At 43.4% G+C, this 17,597-nt stretch overlaps 3 protein-coding genes across 4 annotated transcripts in view; 1 reads left to right on the top strand and 2 right to left on the bottom strand.

Moving 5' to 3' along the window:
* The window catches only part of LOC142151489 (zinc metalloproteinase-disintegrin-like VLAIP-B), a 53,437-nt gene extending 49,622 nt beyond the window's left edge, over window positions 1-3,815 (top strand). For both annotated transcript variants that reach the window (XM_075207196.1, XM_075207193.1), the window contains one exon: window positions 2,662-3,815. In XM_075207196.1, the coding sequence (XP_075063297.1) occupies window positions 2,662-2,688 (27 nt within the window). In that variant the 3' untranslated portion in view covers window positions 2,689-3,815. The remainder of the gene's footprint in view (window positions 1-2,661) is intronic.
* The window catches only part of LOC142151490 (zinc metalloproteinase-disintegrin-like VLAIP-B), a 312,990-nt gene that overhangs the window by 131,229 nt on the left and 164,164 nt on the right, over window positions 1-17,597 (bottom strand). The window lies entirely within an intron of this gene.
* LOC142149868 (zinc metalloproteinase-disintegrin-like ohanin) overlaps window positions 7,240-17,597 on the bottom strand; it is a 41,890-nt gene continuing 31,532 nt past the window's right edge. Inside the window, exons 15-19 of the mRNA XM_075205169.1 lie at window positions 12,611-12,713; window positions 12,301-12,445; window positions 8,930-9,010; window positions 7,931-8,004; window positions 7,240-7,251 (exon numbers count right to left, since the gene is read on the bottom strand). Coding sequence (XP_075061270.1) covers window positions 7,972-8,004; window positions 8,930-9,010; window positions 12,301-12,445; window positions 12,611-12,713 — 362 coding nt within the window. The 3' untranslated portion in view covers window positions 7,240-7,251; window positions 7,931-7,971. The remainder of the gene's footprint in view (window positions 7,252-7,930; window positions 8,005-8,929; window positions 9,011-12,300; window positions 12,446-12,610; window positions 12,714-17,597) is intronic.

The raw sequence follows: 17,597 nt of genomic DNA, 5'->3' as shown, positions 1-17,597 counted from the left end.
CTTTCCCTGTAAAGGCGCACACTTTCCATGTAAAGGCGCACACTTTCCATGTAAAGGCGCACACTTTCCCTGTAAAGGCGCACACTTTCCATGTAAAGGCGCACACTTTCCATGTAAAGGCGCACACTTTCCATGTAAAGGCGCACACTTTCCATGTAAAGGCGCACACTTTCCATGTAAAGGCGCACACTTTCCATGTAAAGGCGCACACTTTCCATGTAAAGGCGCACACTTTCCCTGTAAAGGCACACACTTTCCCTGTAAAGGCGCACACTTTCCATGTAAAGGCGCACACTTTCCATGTAAAGGCGCACACTTTCCATGTAAAGGCGCACACTTTCCCTGTAAAGGCGCACACTTTCCCTGTAAAGGCGCACACTTTCCATGTAAAGGCGCACACTTTCCCTGTAAAGGCGCACACTTTCCATGTAAAGGCGCACACTTTCCCTGTAAAGGCGCACACTTTCCCTGTAAAGGCGCACACTTTCCATGTAAAGGCGCACACTTTCCCTGTAAAGGCGCACACTTTCCCTGTAAAGGCGCACACTTTCCATGTAAATGTGCACCCTTTTCCATGTGTTCATATACTCTGCAAAGTCCCAAACACCCATTACTTTGTCACACTTTCCTGTATATAGTCGAAAGCAGCATAAAAACTGTCACATACAATAATACACCTACTCTGCAAATACGACATAAGGACAAACATTATGTCTAGGAGAAAGGAGCCAGTGTAAAGGTGCCTTCACAAATATGCGCTGAGAAAATGGGCACGTACCATACACGGTGCTGAGTTCAGGTAACTGAAGCAGTATTTTCTGGAACTGCCGTGTACCAGAGCTCCAGCCCTCACCATGTTCAGCTGGTTAATAAGGATAACCTGCGTACTCTATGTGCGCCATTGGGGGTTCCGACAAACCAATATGTAGCCACTTGCAGAATCAACAACCCCCCTTCTGTGCATACAGCACTGCCAAAATCCCCCTGTGGGTAGTTCAAGGAACTGTGGGTTCTGAGCCAAAAAGTGGATGCTGCTCATTATTAATAGTACAAAACTTAGTGACTCATAAACAGTAAGTTTAAAACTCTGAGGGTTGTAGCAGTTGTCTCATACATATCTGCCTGTGTATGTTAGGGAATTTAGACTATCAGCTCCAATGGGGCAGGGACTGAAGTGAGTTCTCTGTACAGCGCTGCGGAATTAGTAGTGCTAAATAAATAGCTGATGATGATGAATAATCTAGTGCTCTATAATGTAGCTGATCAGTAGAGAGGGGCGGGGATTTTTAGAACTGTTCAGAAAAATTTTGACCTTGTTTCACATTTGGCTGCAAAATTTTGCACGTTTTTAGGCCCAAAGTGTTACCAATCCTACCCCACCCACACCACATGACAGAATTAATTAACTGTCACTGCCCAATAGTGCGGAATGGCGAAGCAAGCATGGAACTCCAAGATTGTATTACCAGAACTTTGCATCTCTAAGAAACAACCTGTTCCGCTGCAAAACTTTATTAACATGAAATGTTGTCACAATTTCACTTCTATCTAGGAATCAGGATTATCAGACTCTGTAAGGACATCTAGTGGCTGCCTGCACTAACTGTCCTGTACATTGTTGTGTCCTGTGTTCATCATGTTGATAGGAAGCCATAGGCAGAGTGCTGTTGAATATACTGCAACTTTACTTTAAGTATAGTAACAATATAAACACCTATACATGACTTCTCACCTAGATAAAGTAACGATTGACACACAGACACTTCACATCTTCTCATTTGGAAGCAAATAGTAAAATAAAAAGGCTGTATTACAAGGTTTGCACCACCTTGTGGCAGATTAAGGCTGTGCAGGCTAATTAAGCTGCATCTATAGGGCAAAGTTGGACATTATGAAGTTTTTTGTTGCATTTAGCAAGTTTTCATGTATGGTCACAGTTATAACAAATTAGAACAATAGGAGTATGTTTTTTTTATTGTAAAAAAAACCCCATATAGTTAGATTTTAAAGAAACACCAGTAAATATAAATCAACTGAAGAAAATACCTAGGAATTTGCATGGTGGGTCAATAAAATAACCACCAAGAGAGCAGTAATCATTAAAATATGTAGGAGAGGAGTCTGCAGTATTGTTATGGCGTGTACAGGTCTAAAGATGGAGAGGTGTGAAATGACTATTGTGAGATAAAGATTAGATTTTGCCCTCTAAATCATGGTGCTGGGCTACTTGGCCAATAGGGAAACTTAGGTGATGCAAAGGGGGGGATTCAATTAGCCACCTAGTGTCTCCGGAACGTCCATGAGAACCTCCACAGCGGAGATTTGACAGAAATCTCTGCTCATTTTTCCTTGCACCAGAAAGTGAGCAGAGATTTTTACCGTAATTGCTGGCAATGTGCATGTCACGAGGTCCGCGTGCAACATTGCCGGCAATTGAATTCCCCCCACAGTGTTTGGGGAAGAGCTATGTTTAGCTTGTGCCTTATACAGTTAAGGAATAACACATGTGAATTATATTTTAAGTTTTAAAATAAAAAAAAACTAGAGGCCCACCCGGGACGCGCATCCCATGAAGTCTACAACAGACTTAATTATTGTCCTGCGTCTGATGTTTATTCATATCCGTTCTCCATGTGACAGTGTTTTTTTTTATTATTTCAGGCTATTAAGCCCAACCTGAGAAGATAACATGAACTGTGGACCGTAGAGGAAACATGTAGCCCAACCACTGGGGACACAGATGTTTACACCTGTAAATGATACTGGGTGCTATTTGTCTCTCCAAACCACTTGAAAGCAGTGATACTAAGATTGTACCGTGTGTGTTTTATTATATTATTATTATATTGTTATTGCTGAAATATTTATCTCTTTAGGTCACTTTACCCAGTCTGCTCATTTGTGTGTTAAAGGGAAACTAATGTATATTTTAACATACTCACCTAGTTTTCATACTTTATGTCATCAAGTCGACGGGTCAGGGCTTATGATGGTATTACCTTTGCCATCGCACCCCTGCCCACTGTGTTTGTGGAGGTGAGCCCGTGTTTGATGATGATATTTGTTCTGTCTCCAGCCTGCTTGCTTACAATGCAGTGGCCACAATATTAACAGGGGGAATCCCACAGGAGGGACAGCCACTTGGGCTGTCACTGGGGGAGTAGGGGAGGTTTCTTTGGGTCCTAGAACATGTGTAGATCGCTTCAAATCCGGCAATAGCCCTGTTTCCCTCAATGGCAATTTTTTTGCACAGTCTAGTCAGGAGAACACTAAATTTAGAATAAAAGAGCTTGTCAGAATGAATATAAATTTTATAGGGTGGAAATATTTTCTCTATGCACACTAGACTTCTGCGTGCAAGTTTATCAAATAAAGCTTCTATATGTCTACTTTTTACTGCATACATTTTTACAGTGGTTGGACATTGAATTAGGATTTTTTCAGTTTATTGTAAAATTTTGCCGTATGTCATGGTGCCCCGTCTTGCATTAATAAGCCATTATGTCCCGGAAAGCACTCTCTTTTCTGGGGGATAAGACGATTGTTAACAAACTCAATGTACTGTTCCTTTCTCATCGTGCCTTTAACAATGTACAATGTCCCCGAGGTACAGACCTTAAAAATACACAAAAGTTTAAAAGTTTGTAATTCATTGTCCAACCACTGTAGTGGAGCTTTATGAACATGTTAATTGAATGACTATTTATAATGCTGAGATGGCTTTTATTATACCATTATTTGATGATTGCATATGAATTGGCAATAAATTGTGCAGTTTTTTGTTTGTAAATAAAACTCTACTACTACTTGAAGAATGTCATAGAATGCACGTACATTGTCCAAACACAGTTTATGTTCACTCTGTTCTATTGGATTTGCTGATCTTTCACACCTATATTTACGGAGCTAATGGGATAGCTCCAGGTCTCTACTGTCCACCAATACTGTAGCCAACCCCATTTGCAGTTCTTTGTTATCCTATGTATATCAAAAAAGGGGTTGCAGCTCTAAACCATTGGATGGAACATAAAGAGAGCAGTACTCATTTACATAGGAAGGAGAGGAGTCTGAGCCAGTCCTCACAGTGAAGTACGACTATGGTGTTTCCCAGGTCTAAAGACAGAGAGGTGCTGATTGGCTATTGTGAGATGAAGATTAGATCTTGTTCTCCAAATCTTGGTGCTGGGGAAACTTAGGTGACGTACGGCATAGCCCTTGACGTGATAAGTGCAAGTTCTTACAAAAGCCAGGTCATCCCACCATGCCCGAGCTGTGTCTGAGATAAGTGTATTGGACAGTGTCGCCTCCAGATGTTGTGTGTTTTATAAACTTAAGTGATTTTAGGTGGCTCTATTTTCCTTTATAAGCTGGAAAGATATGTATAGCCATAGCTGTTGTGGTAGTACTAAAGACCCCATTGAACACTCAAGAATGGTACCCTGGTATCCATGAAAAGTCCATGGGTGGTGTCCATGTGGTATGGTGCTACATGAGCATGATAACCTGGGGCCTGATTCATTAAGGATCTTAAATGAAGAGGTATCTTATTTCAGTCTCCTGGACAAAACCATATTACAATGCAAGGGGTGCAAACTACTTTTCTGTTTTGCACATAAGTTAAATACTGACTGTTTTTTCATGTAGCACACAAATTTCAACTTTAAATTTCAGTGTACAAATAAGCTATCAAGTATTTGTGTGCTACATGAAAAAACAGTCAGTATTTAACTTATGTGCAAAACAGAAAAGTAGTTTGCACCCCTTGCACTGTAACATGGTTTTGTCCAGGAGACTGAAATAAGATACCTCTTCATTTAAGATCCTTAATGAATCAGGCCCCAGGTTATCTTGCTCATGTAGCACCATACCACATGGACACCACCAGGGCCTGATCAACCACTAGGCTGACCAGGCTGCAGCCTGGGGCGCTGGGTCCCGGGGGGCGCTGCCCTGTGGATATTTTTTAAAAAAAATAAAAATAAAAAATATTTTTTTTTCTTCATTCATTTTTTTTTTCGGGGTGGAGGAGGGGGGGGGGGGGGGTCATCGCGGGGGGGGGGGGGGGTGGAGGGCTCGACAATCAAAAGCAATGGTGGTCAGTGGTTAGCAACACACAGCCAATCGCCAGGCTGCCTGTTGCTGTGCAGCAGACAGGAAGCAGGACATCTTCACTTCCTATCTGCTGATCTGAGGAGAGGAGCGACGCTGGCACAACTACAGGTAATTGAAGGGGGGAACTGCCCTGCATATCTATAGGGAGGGGGGGGGGAACTGCCCTGCATATCTATAGGGAGGGGGGGGAACTGCCCTGCATATCTATAGGGAGGGGGGGAACTGCCCTGCATATCTATAGGGAGGGGGGGAACTGCCCTGCATATCTATAGGGAGGGGGGGAACTGCCCTGCATATCTATAGGGAGGGGGGGGGGGAACTTCCCTGCATATCTATAGGGAGGGGGGGGGAACTGCCCTGCATATCTATAGGGAGGGGGGGGGAACTGCCCTGCATATCTATATGGAGGGGGGGGGAAACTGCCCTGCATATCTATAGGGAGGGGGGGGGAACTGCCCTGCATATCTATAGGGAGGGAGAGGGGGGACTGTCATGCATATGTATAGGGAGGGAGAGGGGGACTGTCATACAAATCTATAGGGTGGGGGGGGGCTGCCATGAAAATCTATAGGGAGGGAGAGAGGTTGATATGTATGAAGGAGGGCAGAGGAGGGGGGCTGATATATGTGACTGGGGGAGTTTTGATGTGACGGGGGGGATAGCTACAGAGTGGAGGTAAGGAAAATAGCTGCAAGGGGGATGGATGCAGGGTGGGAGGTAAAGAAAATGGCTGCAGCAGGGGTTAAGGAAAATGGCTGTGGGGGGGTTGTGGTTAAGGAAAATGGCTGCAGGGGGTATTTAAAAAATACAGCAGCTTTGGGGGGCAGAATCTCATGATTGTGTGGTGGTCACATGGGTGGTCTCAGCAATCACTAGAATACTAAATATTAGTGAGATGGGGCTGGTAGAGGTTTGTATTTGATTGACAACAAATATTCAGATATTGCTTATATATGCCTGTCCAATGGGGTACTTTTAGCTGGCCATAATGGAGTGTTTTGTTTTAACTAAAGGGCCTAATCATTCAGGGTTTGCATTATAATACATTTTTGCATTTTCAAAACAGGATGCCAACTTTCCAGAAGCCAGCGAGAGGATAACAAAGTTGCAAGAGAGAAGAGCAAGAACAGGTAAGAGACAATGGCACAATCTGTCTAAATTTGAATGCTGGAGAATACACCTGAACATTCATATTCAGGAGTGTTCCTATACACCTATATATTCGGAGGAGGGGGGGGGGGGCGCTGCGGCCGTATTAGCCTAGGGCGGCCAGAACCCTTAATCAGGCCCTGGACACCACCCATGGACTTTTCATGGACACCAGGGTACCATTCTTGAGTGTTCAATGGGGTCTTTAGTGCTACCACAACAGCTATGGCTATACATATCTTTCCAGATTGTAAAGGAAAAAAGAGCCACCCATTAATGAATCAGGCCCCTTATCTTCATTTATTTCAGTCAGTTTCTTCCCATGAGAACAACAAACCTGTATCAAATAGGCATTCACTAATGATGGCAATCTAGAAATGATATTTAAGTCCTTTTGGCTTATACAGTCCTATTAAAACAGTGGTTCTTAAGAGTAGTAATATCGAGCACCCCCAACATGTTGTCCTATAAGGAGCACAGGTCATTACTGACTGACTCATTTCAAATGATCCACATTTCACCTGTGGTTATGAAAGGACAATCCTCCTGGCAACAGGGTTTCAAGCATCACCTCTAGACTGAGGCTACATCTACACAGACACAATATATAGACATGTAGAGAGCCCTGGAACATAAACAAGACACAATCTTTATCACACTCCAACCCACTCTACATTTCTCCTTTCACACCTTAAAAAGCATCCGGGTGGACGTAGTCTAAATATTACCTAGTGCATTAGAGTAGGAGTCTCCATCTTGGACATTAGATTATCCATGAGATAAACAATGGTGCAGTTTTATGACCTGTTAAGCAGAAGAGGCAGCAACTCTTTCCAGGATCACACTAGTTATACACCACACTTTAGCAAAGACACACTCATAGTCTGCTTTATTTTGTTTATTATATTCCATGTAATATTTTATATTGCATATTATGATGTAGATCCATCCTGAGATCCAAGATGAACAGGACTTCGTGGGGTGGTGTATCTGGAACAGAATATACAGAGAGATCTTAGTGTTAGGGGTTCTCACAGGAGCAGTAGGATCTAGAACACAGATCTACAGCTGGTCTGTCTAGATTATAGGAATGTAAATAGGGGATATACGAGATCACAGAACAGTATAGAGTGACACAGAGCCACGCAGACTGGGATATAATGGTGCAAGTTATATGGATGCATATAAATGAAGTTATGTTTCTGCATATATAAAACCACTCCCATGCTCAAGCACAGTGAACCTGATATAAATATATGGTATATGTTATGTATGTTATAGTAAATTAATTTCAGAAAAAAATCAGAGATGAATTTTATAAGAAATACATAAGTCAAGAAAGATGAGGAGAATGTAATTCTCTAGTCTTTCTGTTCTAAACTCACAATCCCTCTCCAGTATCCCTAGCCCTATAAAGCATATTTGCATTGTATATAAAACTGCTACAGTCGTTTAAAGTAACGCTTTATCATGGGATATCATCCTTTCAAGCTCCGGGTGGCTTAATTTCACTAGAGACATCCATCTACAAGACGTAAAGACACCATACAACACGCTCCACAGCGACCAAGTATTTAATTCTAGTCTGACTAGGTGGAGGACAACTAACACACACACTTACTCCGCCAACAAAGCTAATAGCATTTGTAAATCCGAAAGTTATACTCACATGAGTCTGAAGGGACGTTACAGGTGAGTAACCAGCAATCTTTACAATGACATTTGCGCCTCACTGTCACAGTTCTGAAGAAAGAACGTTATTAGCTTTAAACTAGAGGGTCCACTTAGGTCCAACACTAAAGATGACTGCTGATTGGCCCAATGAAACTTAAGAGCATGAGTTTTAAATGAGAAATACAGACAGAAGGTGTTAGATATAAGGGGCCAGGTTACAAAACTGGAGATGTAACATTCACCCTCATTCAGATTTCACAACCCAGCCCAGGGGCTGGCAGGGCCGGATTAAGGGAATGGAGGCCCCTGGGCTGAGGGGCCCTCCATTCCCCGCGAGGCCCCCAATGTGAGCCGTGAGCCGTCCCCCGCGAGGACCCCCCCAAGCACTTACCTGTCAGTGCAGTCCTCAGTCCCGGCGCGCTGTAAGCTCCTTACTGAGGAGATCTCACGAGAGTTCATGAACTCTCGCGAGATATCCTCAGTAAGCAGACTACAGCGCGCTGGGACGGAGGACTGCACTGACAGTACTCAGCAGCATCGATCGGGCCGGGGGCGCCCCCGCCCCCGACCGATCAATAATGCTGCTGAGGAGTTTGAAGGGCCCCCTGGATGCCCGAGGCCCCTGGGCTATAGCCCAGTTAGACCTCGGGTTAATCCGGCCCTGGGGGCTGGCTGGGCTGAGAGTATGGGGCATCTGCCCTCCCGGGCCAGTCCCATAGTGGGCTACCTTGAGCTGGGTCATTATGCTACCTGCATGTCTTTTTTCCTTTAAAACCTTTAAAATGTTGCTAATAGGCTGCTGAGCTGAGTCTCGTCCCCTCAGGCTTAAATTCTCCAGCCAGCCTCTTACCCAGCCCAACAGCAGTAACCCTAAAATTCACAATTTTACCAAGTGAGGTTTTTATGTCTCTTATGGAGAAAATGCCACGTTAAAGAGAAGTGTTGCTTTTTGTTTAAAAAAAGTGGAAGCCCATACAACGAGGGCATCTCTCACCTCATGTCCTGGGGACTTGGGTGAGCAGAGAGGTGACCCAAGCTCTCTGTCAAGGGCTGTGCACTTTCCGTTGTTGCAGACCTGAAAAGGGAGCACAATATACAACATTCCATAACTAGGCTACATCATTATGGTGTGACAGTATACAACATTCCATAGCTAGGATACATCATCCTGGTCTGAAAAGAGAGTATAGTATAGAACATTCCCTAACTAGGCTACATCACCCTGGTGAGAAAAGGTAGCACAGTATACAACATTCGCTAACTAGGCTCCCTCATTCTGGTCTGAAAAGGGAGCACAGTATACAACATCCTATAACTAGGTTACCTCATCCTGGTCTGAAAAGGGAACACAATATACAACATTCCATAACTAGGCTCCCTCATCCTGGTCTGAAAAGGGAGCACAGTACACAACATTCCCTAACTAGGCTCCCTCATTCTGGTCTGAAAAGGGAACACAATATACAACATTCCATAACTAGGCTCCCTCATCCTGGTCTGAAAAGGGAGCACAGTACACAACATTCCCTAACTAGGCTCCCTCATTCTGGTCTGAAAAGGGAGCACAGTACACAACATTCCCTAACTAGGCTCCCTCATTCTGGTCTGAAAAGGGAGCACAGTACACAACATTCCCTAACTAGGCTCCCTCATTCTGGTCTGAAAAGGGAACACAATATACAACATTCCATAACTAGGCTCCCTCACCCTGGTCTGAAAAGATAGCACAGTTTACAACATTCTATAACTAAGCTCCCTCATCCTGGTCTGAAAAGGGAACACAATATACAACATTCCATAACTAGGCTCCCTCACCCTGGTCTGAAAAGATAGCACAGTTTACAACATTCTATAACTAAGCTCCCTCATCCTGGTCTGAAAAGGGAACACAATATACAACATTCCATAACTAGGCTACATCACCCTGTTGAGAAAAGGTAGCACAGTATACAACATTCCATAGCTAGGCTACATCATCCTGGTCTGAAAAGAGAGCACAGTATACAACTTTCCCTAACTAGGCTCCCTCATCCTGGTCTGAAAAGGGAGCACAGTATACAACATTCCATAGCTAGGCTACATTATCCTGGTCTGAAAAGGGAGCACAGTATACAACATTCCATAACTAGGCTCCCTCATCCTGGTCTGAAAAAGGAGCACAGAATACTGCAGAAACTACATCCCTGAGCATATTGTGCACAGGAGGAAGAAAGCAAAGGAGGAGCCCATCCCCATGTTACCAAGAAGTGGAAGAGCAGTGATAGCAGGAAAACGTGGAAGAGCTGGAGTGTGGTGATAGAGGAGAGCAGCGTCTCTGGGCCCTCTTTTTAGATAGTTTCTGCAGATATCCAGGTATCCTGATTGTACAGTATAGCAGTATCCAGAGGATGTTCTGTTCCGGTGTTGGGAGGTGTCCAAGTGTCCAGAGGATGTTCTGTGTCGAGTGGAGTCCAAACAGCCAAGCGTGTCCAGCTCTTATACTGACCAGAGCATCTGGCCTGGTGGATAGAGGCAGCAGCTTGCAAGTACAGCAGCAGGGGCCTCACAGTCAGGGACTGATGTTACAATCAGGATACCATGTCACCATGTTTGTGTGTCTCTCAGGACTGGAGAATTGGCAGATAACCCAGGACTGTATGAGTAACCTTATAAACAATTTGCACTACTTCACACTGGGCTTGTAATAGTGACGTTCTGTCTGAGCTCACAGTCTGCCTTTATACAATCCTTACACTTAAATTAATTACTACCCCAACTATCCTTAGTAAAATAGTAGCCAGAGACTACTTCAGCCAAAGCATGAGGGGCTGCTGCACAACTCTGTCCCAGGGACTGTTTACCTTACTGCCAGTAACTGCCTCACTCATGGGGCGAGGTTCAGCATCTTAGGCGTGTTAACGGTACTATAGTGTTTGCGCTCATTAGTGTCTTACTTGTCACGCAGGAGGTGTTGTGATTTCCATGCAATTAACATTTATTCACAATTAATTGTTTTCTTAAGTGATTAACCACATGAAAGAAAATTGCCAGTGTAACCCCAACCTGATGATGAACAAGCAATTTTAAGTCATCTGACTGCAAGGGCTGTAAGCCAATAGTTATAAGCGTGCAACCAGGTATCTGAGTTAAGCACTACACATATACGCAATTGATAAGGACTATGTTTAATAAACGTACTTCCCAACGTTTAGAATCCCGAGAGCGGGAAAAAACAAACCCCTCCTCGTTCCAGCCAAACTCTGTCGACTAATGGACATATGTCTGCAAAACTCCACCCATTTTCTACTAAGCCCCACCACATTTGTGGCCTGTAAATCAGGACAGTTGAGAGATGTGGACATTGTTTTACAAATATCTCAACTCATTAATAAATGTTTTCAACATACCGCTTCCTTCTAGTCAGGGCCGTTGCTAGGGTCGTGGCGCCCCAGGCACATTTACAAAATCGGCGCCCCGCGCCCCCCCCCCCCGCATCCCCCGCCCGGCACATTTTCAAAATCGGCGCCCGCACCCTGCTCACTTACAAAATAGTGTGTAAGTGTGCAGGGTGGGGGCACCGATTTTGAAAATGTGCGTCTTTTCTTACCTGCTTCTAACTTGCCTCCTCTCTGCTCCGTCTGCTCCCCTTCACTCACTGACACTGTCGGGCCGTGATGATGATGTCACGCCTAACAGTCAGTCAGTGAGTGGAGGGGAGGGGAGGGGAGGAGACAGAGCAGAGAGGCGGCGGTGGTGGTGAGCAATAGTCCCTCCCCCCCCTCTGTATGTGAAGCTGTGTGGCGGCCGTGAAAGGTATGGTCAGCAGTCGCCGCACAGTTTTAAAGAAATTTTTAATCTGTGGCGCCCTCCAGAGCCCGGCGCCCTAGGCAAGGGCCTAACCTTGCCTAATGGGAGCGCCGGGCCTGCTTGTAATGGAGTGTTATCTAACCTGTGACACTTCAGGTGTTGTGAAACTACAAGTCCCAGCATGCTTTGCCAATATATAGCAGCTTATTGCTGAACGGGAATGCTGAGACTTGTAGTTTCACAACACCTGGAGTGTCACAGGTTAACCTACACTGTTGTAGTGGCTAGATATATATTGGAACATATAGGGAAACTGCAGGAATAGCCTGTGGTTTTGCTAGTGGGATTGTTGTATCCCATATTACAATTTTTTTAACACATCCATTTGTTAGCCCGTGACCGGCACGCTTCACACGATGAATGTCCCCAAAAATATTTAGCACCCTTTTTTCTTACTGCAAGGGAGCAGTTTACTCCTCAAAGGAAATGTTTGTTTGGAATTTGTTTGGAGTTTGTTTGGATACTATAAACCCATAACCGGTCATGGAGGAGAGACCTCCTGTAGATACAGATACTGACCATCCTATCTCCACACTTTGTTCCATTCTTCACCATTCCAGCAGGATCCAGGACACCTCTACAGTTATTAAATTGGACCACAGAGGCATAGACAAATGGATGTTCATTACCACCATTGCAAAACAACACTCCGCACTTGACATCCCTGTATACAAAACAGAATATCTACATTAGCCCAGCAGAATACGAAGTGGAATATATATGAACTGAAAATGAGTCTCTAGATTAGTGCAGCAGAATTATTCTTTCATAATGTTGCTGTATAGCGACAAGCAAGTATTGCGACTGTTGTGTACGACTGTACACTCACCGTTGGTCACATGCTATGTAGGTTTTATTCGTCTGCTTACAGTATCCATAGCTTTGGCCGACTGTATTGATGTTGTAGCAGGAATCATTAGCCACTACAGAACCTGAAACAGTGAGGAGGATAATAATGCATTTGGAGGTGTATCACACTGGAAGAGGATAGTTGTACCAGGGAAAGCATCCATAGAACAACTCATATGCCAAAAAAGGGGATTGACAAAATCTTAGGCTTCACTAACGTCCATTATCAACAGCAACAAGTGTTACAGATGTTACCCTTATGTCTAGCCCCACCCTGTGGTGTAATGTTATTGGTTAATATCGCAAGTCTTTACCTTTGACCTGGATGTGTTTGTGTTTTGTTGCTGTTTTAACATGGCGACAGTTATCTAGCAGTTTGTGTGTGAGTCCTTATTGCATGCATCAGAAACAACAAATACCCCTTTAACGTAGGAACATACATCTCATACTATGCAGTTCTCTGCTCCTTGGAGGCCACTCTGACGCCAACAACAGTGGAAAGAGGTGTTCTTGTTCTTTATTCTGCAGGAAACCTGATACAGGGATCGTCAAAGGCTGAACTCTGCTGGGCTCTATAGAAACATTTAGCAGCTCCTGGCCAGAGCTGTGGTCTCTTCTGAGCTTGTGTGGGGCAAACCCATGCTAAGAGGCCCTTGCTCTGCTCTTGGCAGGGCCGACATCACGGGGGTACGGCCAATACTGCTGTGAGGGGCCCGGACAGACTAGGGGGCCCGGACAGACCTCTGCGTCTGTCCGGACTCCCTGGACTGTCCGGGCCCCGCAGTCACCAACGTGCTGCCCCTTTTATTTTTCTTACCTTCTCCGCGATGCTGCAGCTCTGCCTCCCAGACTCTGATAGGCTGGGAGAGCAGCGTTGTGACGCCATCACCGCGCGCCGCACTCCCAGTATATAGTGACCGTGAGGCAGAGCTGCAGCACCGCGGAGGAGAAGGTAAGTTAATGAGCTGTTATTTTTTATGAGGGGGGGGAGAGGGAGAGCCCGGGGGACCTGGGGGACCATAACTGTGGAGGGAGGGGGAAGGGGGAGAGCCTGGGGGACCTGATCTGTGGAGAGAGGGAGGGGGGAAGAGGGGGACATTAACTGTGGAAGAGAGGGAGAGGGGGTCCTTAATTGTGGAGGGGGGGGAGGGAGAGGGGGACCTTAACTGTGGAAGCTGGGGAGAGGGGGACCTTAATTGTGAAGGCAAGTATGCTATATAAATAAAGTATAATATTGCTTTGAAAACTAGGGGTATGTAATGCTCATAGTAAAAGAAAACTGCAGTAACATATTTGCAAGGTTGAACAGGAAGAAATGCAGCAATACTGCTCATTAGGCTATTTAACAAAGAGCAGCAGCATAGTAAGTATTGATTGTTTGCAGAACTTTTAGGGTCTGATTCATTAAGGAAAAGAAAGGCAAAAAGAGCAGTAAATTTTCTCCTGGACAAACCATGGGCCTGATTTATTAGTGATCTTATCTGCCGTTTTTTGCTTATCTTAAGCAAACCCACTCTGTGCAGACTCAAAAAAGGGAGATAAGAAGCAAAATCCACTGCGTAAGTGAAGAATTTCTCAAGTTAGGATGAAAATCCATTTTAACTTAACTCTTATCTCCCCGCTTCTTCTTAAAAATAAGCATCTTAACTTTTGAACAAGATAAGATCACTAATGAATCAGGCCTCATGTTACAGTGCAAATTAGTTCTTTATTTTGGGCATAAGTTAAATACTGTCTGTTTTTTTCATGAAGCTCACAAATGCTTGATAGCTTTATTTTTACACTGAAACTTAAAATTGATCTAGGACATGCCCTATCCCAACTATAAATCTGTCCCAACATTTTAAATCTTCTTACCCCTCCAATGCAACATGGTTTTGCCAAGGTGCATAGTTACTCCTTTTCATTTGCTTTACTTTCCTTAAAGACTCAGGTCCATAGACTTCAAGACTAGAGATGGGCGGGCTCGGTTTCCTTGAAACCGAACCCACCCGAACTTTGGAGTTCCGAGTACCGAGCCAAGTCGGCTCTGTACTCTCGTGCCTATTCGGATTTAAAAACGAGGCAAAACGTAATTGTGACGTAGTCGGATCTCGGATCTCACGAGTTTTGGAATCAATAAATACCCGTCTCCACAGCGATCTAACGACATTTGAGAGAGGGACAGAGAAGGGTTAGGTCACAGTATAGAGCAGGAATAGAGCAGTGTAGAGCAGGCATTTTTCTGAATTTGCACTACAAAGTGTTTGGGGTCTCATATACCCCCTTCTAAAAAAGCTGAATTGTCTGAGTGCTGAACTCCTAATATAGCACTGTATTTGGAAACCCATGTACAAACTTGCTTTGCAATACCTAAGCTGCCCACCCTCCAGTTTGTACTCAGAAAGAGTTTTCAGCACAGCCGGGAACCTTGTCAGTGATCGACGTAGGAGGTTACTTCCTAAAAATGTCCTGAGAGGCAGACATCCCTGGATAGCCATTAATACAATGTATTTGTGTCTAGTAGTCAGCCTCTTAGAGGCCACATTCTCCCACACATGTTTTGCTGTGTTTGTAATCAGCACTTTACATGAAAGGTACCTAACGAGATTATAAGTTTGTGGGAATTGGGGCTGATTCGAAGCTCACTGATGAACTGGCTTTTTGCTATGAATTTCAATGGCTCTTTTTAGTGCATTGTCTGGCACCCTGGATTGGTGTGTACATAAAACAAATGTAAGGAAAAAATGGCGCTAATGGTATAAATCCTCAAAGTCTACAAAGTTAATAGTAACATCAAAGTGTCCTCAAAGTTGAATAATAAAATAACATCAAACGACCAAAACTCCGGAAATAATTATAATGATGTAATTCTTCTATGCTTGATCCAATCCTCCAATATTGATCTCATAGATGAACATAAAAAAGAAACGAAGAAATATACATAGCGTAACCTGTAAATTTCAATGTAGCACAGGAAGCTATCCCTATAATGCCCGTGTGTAGATATTAGTACACATTCACCACGTGATAGGGGGAAAAAACTTTAAAATTTTCTTTAACCCCTTAAGGGTGTACACTTACTAGACGTAGTGAAATTTCAAGCATTGAACCAAACAAAGAATGTTCCTCTTGTGACCAACTCCTTCAAATACGAATATCCACTCCATCAAAATAGGGACCAAAGAAGGGAAAAGAAGTAGATCTCCATAGTCCCGGGACACAGCTGGCGATATTGGATTTAACATCAACCACGCTTGTTTTGAAAGGTAGGACGGTAAGAGTCCATCTATCTCCGTTGTAGCAGGACTCAGTGCTACTTATTTTAAGTGTTTATTATATGTGTGAAGTTTTTATGTGCGGAAATTAAATGGGAAGATTTTACACTATGGAGATCTACTTCTTTTCCCTTCTTTGGTCCCTATTTTGATGGAGTGGATATTCGTATTTGAAGGAGTTGGTCACAAGAGGAACATTCTTTGTTTGGTTCAATGCTTGAAATTTCACTACGTCTAGTAAGTGTACACCCTTAAGGGGTTAAAGAAATTTTTTTCCCCCTATCACGTGGTGAATGTGTACTAATATCTACACACGGGCATTATAGGGATAGCTTCCTGTGCTACATTGAAATTTACAGGTTACGCTATGTATATTTCTTCGTTTCTTTTTTATGTTCATCTATGAGATCAATATTGGAGGATTGGATCAAGCATAGAAGAATTACATCATTATAATTATTTCCGGAGTTTTGGTCGTTTGATGTTATTTTATTATTCAAATTTGAGGACACTTTGATGTTACTATTAACTTTGTAGACTTTGAGGATTTATACCATCAGCGTAATTTTTTCCTTACATTTGTTTTATGTATATATCTTTTCAGTACCTTTGGGGATTGGGTACTGTAAGGTGAAAGGCTGCTTTTGGGTCTCATAGCGCAGATACACCTAATTTTTGTAACTGGATTGGTGTGTGTCTGATAAAAGCAGGGGGGGGGGCAACGCTTGTTAGCTGTAGAATTACCTCACTTATCCAAGAAACAGGTGGAGCGATCAAATGAACCATAACTGGCTTCATGATCCAAGGACAATTCCATCTTGCGCCACTTTTCTTTTCTGCCACTGCTGTGTGCCAATGTGTCCTAGATGTGATAGGAACTGCCGTTAGTTTGAGTCATTGCTCTGTTGCTTACCATCCAGCCAGATCGCTGCAATATTTGGCTGAAAGTGTATGAAAAGCATATTGTGACCTGTGAGATGGTAGAAACTGAATGGAAATCACTGGAATTTAGTGTTAGTGAGGTTAATAATAATTAGAGATAGTCACTGACCCCCATGTTTTGGTTTTGTATTCGGTTTGGATCTGGATTACCGTCGTGTTTTGGTTTTGCTTTTGCCAAACCGCCCTTGTGTGTTTTGGTTTTGTTTGGTTTTGTTTTGCAATTTTGTTTAAAAATCAATGTTTTTGTGCATAAAACAACCGAATTTAGTGCTCCACCTGTTTCTTGGAAAAATAATGTAATTGTAAAGCTAATAAATTATGAAAAAAACAGTTTAATTCCTGGTAGGCCGTCATTAATTCTACACACAAAACAGATTGTCTTCCTCTCCATCTATGCATATTGGCAATGCAGCCATCGTCTTTGGGTGTATATTACACCCTACACTTATAGTTAAATATCTAAAGAAATGGACAAAGGCAGTTTGGTTTCTGTCTCTATAGGCCCCCCTCCACTTGTAGAAAATAGTAAAAAATTCAGCCATTATAGACTGTACAATATAAGTTGAAATAGACAAAGACAGTTTGGGGTCAGTCTGTGTATGACACCCTACCCTTATTGAGAAATTGCCAAAACAGCAACCTTTCAAGATGGTACATGATATAGAAATGCCCCAAGTCCCTTTCCTATTTGGGTGTAGATTGCACCCTACACTTAAAAAGAAAGTTTTAAAAAGATGTTATCATCATCATCTTCCGCTTCATCCTCAC

This window comes from Mixophyes fleayi, chromosome 4, assembly GCF_038048845.1.
Source record: "Mixophyes fleayi isolate aMixFle1 chromosome 4, aMixFle1.hap1, whole genome shotgun sequence".
Lineage (NCBI taxonomy): Eukaryota > Metazoa > Chordata > Amphibia > Anura > Limnodynastidae > Mixophyes > Mixophyes fleayi.
This window is presented reverse-complemented; position numbering and strand designations above follow the sequence as displayed.